General features: G+C 41.8%; 1 protein-coding gene across 2 annotated transcripts in view; it reads left to right on the plus strand.

Moving 5' to 3' along the window:
- The window catches only part of LOC125451946 (protein phosphatase 3 catalytic subunit alpha), a 285,163-nt gene extending 282,333 nt beyond the window's left edge, over window positions 1–2,830 (plus strand). For both annotated transcript variants that reach the window (XM_048529747.2, XM_048529753.2), the window contains one exon: window positions 1,173–2,830. In XM_048529747.2, coding sequence (XP_048385704.1) covers window positions 1,173–1,354 — 182 coding nt within the window. In that variant the 3' untranslated portion in view covers window positions 1,355–2,830. The remainder of the gene's footprint in view (window positions 1–1,172) is intronic.
- The last annotated feature ends 4,746 nt before the right edge of the window (window positions 2,831–7,576 follow it).

Consider the following 7,576-nt stretch of genomic DNA (forward strand, 5'->3'; position numbering starts at 1 on the left):
AGAGAGTACTAGTACAGATATGATAAGTTGACTGCCCTCCTGTACCATATCGTTCTCCAGTTCCCCAACAAAACATGGGCCTGGGCGTCCGGGTAGCTAGCCCAGAGACATTGCCACTGTCGAGCCGTCTCTAATGTTGTGTGACATACGAGCCTGTCTTGCACCCGCCCTCAATCCAAGATATTTCCAAGTTTTGAGAGCGTGTGTTCTCACCTGCAGTGTAGAAGTGGTCCATTTCTGTGGCCTCTCTTCAGTAGAACAATCCAATATCTCCTGATTCCATGCTCTGCAAATCTTTTCAATGTTTTACCCATTACCACTTTTGAAATTGCACATTTTTACAAAAGCTGGAATTTTCCCATTGGACTTCATTCATTGGCAATCCAGTAAAATGGGTCCAGCTGTGTGAAGAGCTTCTTTCTTCATCTGGTGCAATTAAAAGAAACATGCCACTCGAGCAGGATGCATTTGGCCCATTTCTTCAAATCTCTGCCTCATTACAAATGCAAACAGCATTGTAAGTTATCCTTGTGTAGCAGATTAGTCTCGTAGTTAACATCCACAAAGTGGAAGATAGCTTTTCATTTATACTAAGCCTTTTATATTTGGCTCTTGTCAGTTCCACTTTGTTTAAACTTCATGCCCAGCAGAAAGTCAGTGCAGTGTAGAATTAGTTACCATCTCTGTAACTTCTGGCATATCGCATAGAACAGATCTGGGCTAAAACCAGTCTCGAATAGAATGAGGTGATCAGAATTGTAGACACAATGATTGATTGGTTTCTTAAATAGAAATCTAATGCAAATGATTTTGTTGTATCAATTTTATTAACTTCAGAAAAGAGTGGACTTATTAAATCCATCACTGCCTGTAAGCTCCTTCTGCTTTGTTGAGAATGATTTATTGCGGATACGTTAATCAGAGTTTTTTTGAATCTTGAATACATACGCCACAATGTGCTAACCAAGTAACCATGCTGAATTTGTATACCCATTGTGGTGAAGAAAAGGTGTTATTTCATTCACGTTTTCTCCCCATCTCTCTCGTCCCCCCCTCCCCCCCCGATCTCCCCTCCCACTCCCACCACCACCAACACGCTTTCTTTTCCCCTCCCTGCCCCCACCCTGCTCCCTGCCGGTGGTCCTGCGGCTGCGGCACCCCTCTCTGTTCAGCTATCCGAGGTTTCTCTCCCCAGCATAAGATCAGCAGCTTTGCCGAGGCGAAAGGTCTGGACCGTATCAACGAGAGGATGCCCCCTCGTCGCGATGGAATTCCAAGTGACAGCACCCTTAACTCCATCAACAAGGTGGTCTGCTCAGAGGCCAATGGCACTGAGAGTGGCAATATTCAATGATCGTTTTGCTGTTTCCAGTTCGAAGGCATGATTGTATGGTTGCCACCCCATGCGGTTTGACATTCTTGCCTCTGATTACTGCTGCATGCTCTGGGAGCTAGGTGTTGATGACAGATTACAGTAACAGAGTGATAGGAATTGTTTTGTGATTGTTGACAGTTAAGTTACCTCAGATGGAATATGCCTTTGCTTCTTGACAAGCAAACAGTTAAATGCTGGTAAAATATTACACATTAGATGAATCAAAATGTTTTCCTTTTGCATCAAGGAAGACTTGCAGATCAGTTTTGAAAAGGCCTTTACTATACTGGATGTGGGATCTCTCTCCAATAGCTCATTAATCTTCTCGTGTCCGTTTACAATTGCTGAACTCAGCTTTAACATATTAAAACAAAAATTAAAATTGAGGTTGTACAAACTAATAGCTGATTGAGATGTGGACTATTTATTAACTTTTCGGTTCCTCTTTTATGAGAGTTTCAAACAAATTAGGCAGTCTTAAAAAAAAATTTGTAAAGTTGCAAAATCACGAAAAATGCCAAAAATTAAATTTGGTTTTTGTACAAGTTCTGCTTACCTCAGGTTGATTTAGTGTGTTTGGATGCTACCAGTTTATGTATTTACCTATTACTCACTTGGCAATGGATAGCCTTTTTCCAAAAAAAAACTGGAAATTTATTTATAACTTTTACCATTCATTTTGCTGCTTATTATATTTCATTTGCATTAAGTTGGTTGTGGCTTGCTGGAATTGTATATTAATGAGTGACGCATTCATATTTTAAATTTTATTTTAACTATATGAAGAACAAGACATACCATATAAAATGCAGTGAATAGCATCTGTAGTCTGTAAAACTGTCCTCTGCATGGTATTTTCCCCAATTTCTGGCTGTACTGTCCCTATATGGGACTGTAATGTGCTTAGTGATCTGATATATACTGGAAATGTAAACTTGCATACTTTATATTCACTGTATGAAATTGCTTAATGCCTTTTGAATTTTTGTAATTTAAAAAGAGAAACTTCTTGAAATTATTCAGAGGGGGCGTGGAAAACTGAACATTTTTCAGTACACACAAGTGCACATATAGAAGATTAGCATGTTTATCAAACATTGTGAAAATTAAACAATTGATATGTGGGTACATGTAAAACTCTAGATGCATGACACTGTTTTAGTCACGATGGTGGAGTCTGACTTTCTTTTGTGCCACAATAAAACATTTAGTGTATTTACACATTTCACCGTATATCAGTTACGGGTTTGACGATATGGTTGAAAACTGGTCCATAATGGATGATCCATTGATTTTTTTTTGAAACAACAGTAAATGTGCCCAAGTAATTCACTACAACCTTGAATGCCTTGCCTTTGTAATTTGACCTCTGAAACGTCAGCAGTTTAAGCATGCACTTGTAACAACAAGGAAGTATTTTATATCACTATTTCAATAAAACATGCATGAACTTAACTGGCGAGTATGTTTCTTGACTGGTATTGCTGTGAGGTAACTGATCATTCACTCTCAAGTCTATCAAAGTTGACGGTGTATATAATCTTAATTTCTCCCATAAAGCTGGAGACCATTGTATGGTGTCTTCACTGGTTGTGCCTGGGAGGCAGACTGTCAAACACAACACTGACTCATTTCGCAAACTCTTCAAAGTGTTCTCCAAAGATTGGATTTTTGCTGGAGTCCTCACCTGTTGCTGCCAGAAGACACTGGTGCAGTTCCATCTGCTGTGTTACACGTGAAATTACTTGACGTTGACTCTGCTGGCCGCAATCAAACATGTGTAGGTTTTGTGTTAGGTTCAGTCATTGAACAGCACCAACGTGCCAACAGTTCCCCCTGTTTATTTTGTTCAGATTCATACCTATGTCCTGTCAGCTGAGTCTGAGGGAGAGTTATGGTAAGGCTTGCACAGGATACTTTAAAGCTAATAAAATCTATTTGAAAGAAAGTCATGCAAAATAATTAGAAAACGAAACCGCAGCAGGGTCGGCAGGAATTACCTAGTCACCATTCCAGTCCAGAATAGTGGGGTCATAGCCCAAACTAACAGGCACCTTCTTACAGCAGAATAGATACAAGGGAGATTCAGTTAGAGGTATCAGAATTATAATGGTTTTTAGTAAAGAGCCAATGTTTACAGTTGCAGGAGGGTTGGTAATCGAAGTATGCAAATTGTAAGATAATTAACAAACCAGTAAGTTGTTGTGAACCAGAATGTACTGCCTGAAAGGGTGGCAGAGGCAGATTCAGTAAAAAGTGAAATGAGAGCATTTCCCAGATGATAGATAAACACATGGGGATGGGACTAATCGGGCAGCTCTTAGAGCTGATACCAGCTCAATGGATTTGTTCTCTATCAAAATATCACATTTTAAAATATTGTAATAGAGCAGTTATCCCTTATCAAAGCAAAGTCCAGGGTTTTATTTTGGATAATCTTTGTGCCATCACAACGTAAGGTCACAAGCTTTGTGTTTGAATCCCATGACAAATATGTATTTATAGTTGATGTAGTATATGTCAGAAAGTGTTTGTCAAAAGTCCCACATTTATCTCTCGTGCAAGATTAAAGCTCATGGGATTGGGGTGAGTGTATTGAAATGAATAGGAAACTGGTTGGCAGAGAGGAAACAAAGAGTAAGAATTAATGGGTCCCTTTCAAATTGGCAGGCAGTAGCTAGTGGGGTGCCACAGGGATCAGTGCTGGGACCCCAGCTGTTCACAGTATATATTAATGATTTCGATAAGGGAACAAAATGTAACATCTCCAAGTTTGCAGATGATACCAAGTTGGCTGGGAGGGTGAACTGTGATGAGGATGCAGAAATCCTTCAGCATGATCTGGACAGGTTGGGTGAGTGAGTAAATCAACGGCAGATACAGTATAATTTGGATAAATGTGAGGTTATTCACTTTGGAAGCAAAAACAAGAAGGCAGATTACTACCTGAATGGCTGTAAATTGGGAGAGGGGAGTGTGCAGTGGGACCTGGGTGTCCTTGTGCACCAGTCTCTGAAGGTAAGCATGCAGGTGCAGCAGGTGGTAAAGAAGGCAAATGGTGTGTTGGCCTTCGTTGCGAGAGGTTTCGAGTACAGGAGCAGGGATGTGTTGTTGCAGTTATACAGGGCCTTGGTGAGGCCACACTTAGGACATTGTGTGCAGTTTTGGCCTCCTTTCCTGAGGAAGGATGCTGTTGCTCTTGAGGGAGTGCAGCGAAGGTTTACCAGGCTGATTCCAGGGATGGTGGGTCTGACATATGAGGAGAGATCGACCAGGTTGGGATTATTTTCACTGGAATTCACATAAATGAGGGGGGGTGGGATTTCATAGAGTCTTATAAAATTCTAACAGGACTAGACAGGGTTGATGCTGGGAGGATGTTCCTGATGGAGGCTATGTCCAGAACCAGGGATCACAGTCTGAGGATTCAGGGTAGACTGTTTAGGACAGAGATGAGGAGACATTTCTTCACACAGAGAGTGGTGAGCCTGTGGAATTCATTACCACAGGAAGTAGTCGATGCCAAAACATCGAACCTGTTCAAGAGGCAACTAGATATAATGCTTGGGGTGAATGCAATCAAAGGTTATGGGGAGAAAGCAGGATTAGGCTGAGTTGGACGATCGGCCATGATTATGATGAATGGCAGAGCAGGCTAAAAGGGCTGAATGACCTCCTGCTCCTTCCTTCTATGTTTCTGTGTAAGCAAGGGTGACTGAGGGTCAAGCTACCCCATCAGAAACTGAGTCTTTTGGATGAGATGTTAAATAGAGACTTGACAACCATTCCAGGTGAGAGAAAATGTCTCAGGGCCATTGTAAGGGCAGGCTCTTATTGAGCAGTCAGCTTACAGCCAGCAATCCGCAGGAGCAGTGTACCCAGTCACTGTCACTTTACTGTTCATAAAGGACCCTAGTTATGAGCAAATTGGTGCAACTCCTTGCTTTGTGAAGCACTTTGAACATCTTGAAGTCATGGCAGGTGCTATCAAAAGGCAAGTTCCATGAGTGAATACATGTGTGAGTCAATATAAAATATGAGTAAATATATTGATGTATCAGTCCATAGACCAACTCGAACTGCAATCACATTTCAAAACAAAAGATGATAGTTTTTGCAGGACATTCCCAACACAGACAATTCTGTCCCTGTAAATGTATTTTGAAAATGATGCTTGGAGCGAAGGGGCTGTGTTCCAGATTGATGTTATTGTCTTGACAGTAACATACTGGAATCGTGGCAAAACCTCAAACTGTCGAGACAGTAATTAGCTTTTGCTGACAATGTGTGGGATTTTTAAGCTGCCAGCTTCTATGTTATTCTTGATCTCGTGAATGCTTTTGGTGCCAGGTTTAAGAATGATTATTAAAATGTAAAAGGGTAAGTGAGAGATCCCTGATTACCATGGTTACATTCATAGCTCAGCTGTCAGTGTTGAGTGTTAATGTACAAGAGTCCTGTTAGAATCACCAAGGCAACTGTGCATGTAGGTCATTCCAGGTGAATTATAATGGTGATCCAGTAGGTCACTGAGTGGTGATGGGAGGTGTTAGATTCAGGGGTGACTGGTTGGCAATGCTGTAATTGTGAGTTATCAAAAAAACTAGTACTGACCATTCAGCCCAACTGCTCTCTGCTGGTGTTTCCACGCCCAGGAGTTCCTCCCTCATCCATCTCACTGTCACCATCTCCATCTCTCCCTTTCCCCTCCTTGCTCCAGTTCAACCACTAATGAGAGAACAGTCCTCTGGGACTGTGGTGACTTTACCTTACTCATTTTTAAAAATTTAACCTATTCTTGTAATCACCCTGTGCAGAGATGTTTTTATGTGCAGCTGGAGCAGTTGCAACTTGAACCCAGACCTCTAGGGCCAGGGGTAGGATCACTACCATTGCACCACAAGAGGGCTCCTGTAATTTTACTTTCTAACCAGCTTCCCCTTAAACACAGTTTCATATCGCCCACTCACTGCTCTACAAACTCTGATTTCCTGATTGCATCTATTAGTGACAGTCTTATGTCAATAGACCCTAGCCCTAGTCTCCCCAACAGATACATAACATCATCTCTCCATATGTTCGATCAAACGCCATTTATAACTGTATCATTCATTGGCCTTTTCTGCACAAAAGAGCTCCATCCAGTCGGTCTTTACGTCCACGTTATATTTTCTCTTTTTAGGTATTCTTCTTGTAAATTGTGCGGGCTTTCTTTGGTGTCTGCATCCTTTTTGGAATATGGAGTGCACATTTCTGCTCTCATTCCCCAAAGCCAATCCACCATCTACAAGGCACAAGTCAGGAGTGTGATGGAATACTCCCCACTTGCCTGGATGGCGGCAGCCCCAACAACACTCGAAGCTCAACACCATCCAGGACAAAGCAGCCGCTTGATTGGCACCACATCCACAAACATCCCACTCCCCCCACCACCGACACTCAGTAACAGCAGTGTGTACTGTCTACAGGATGCACTGCAGAAATTCAGCAAAAATTCTTAGACTGCACTTTCCAAACCCACAACCACTTCTATCTAGAAGGACAAGGGCAGCAGATACACGGGAACACACCCCCTGCAATAGTTCCCCTCCAAGCCACTCCCCATCCTGACCCAGAAATATATTACCATTCCTTCAGTGTCGCTGGGCCAAAATCCTGCAATTCCCCCCCTAATAGCATTGTTGGTCAACCCACAGCATATGGACTGCAGCGGTTCAAGAAGACAGCTCACCCCCTCCTTCTCAAGGGGCAACTAGCGACAGGCAGTAAGTGTGGACCAGGCAGTGTGCTCAAGTCTCATAAACAAATGAAAATATGCTCCAATTGTGATCGAACCCAAGTTTCAAGAGAAGTTTAGCATAACCTGTTCCTTTTTACATTACCTCCTTTTCCAAGTGAAGCCTTTTTTTAGTGGCCATGGTTACTTGTGTTAGTTTTTGTGAATCTTTCGATTCTTTAAGTTTCCTAATCACATTTACAGTAATTGACAGACAAACGTGACCTTATTTTCCCCTAATGTCCCCTTTTCATGTTTTGCTGAAATTTATGTGGTGATTATTTGCACTTTGTAATTATTTACAACCTTGCATTTGTTGCATTATTTCATTGGTCTTTTTGGACTCCCTCAAGTGTAGCCAGAGACCATAAGATAGAAGCAGATAGACCATTCAGCTCATCAGGTCTGCTCCACCATTCAATCAT

This window comes from Stegostoma tigrinum, chromosome 1 (genome assembly GCF_030684315.1).
Source record: "Stegostoma tigrinum isolate sSteTig4 chromosome 1, sSteTig4.hap1, whole genome shotgun sequence".
Classification (NCBI taxonomy): domain Eukaryota; kingdom Metazoa; phylum Chordata; class Chondrichthyes; order Orectolobiformes; family Stegostomatidae; genus Stegostoma; species Stegostoma tigrinum.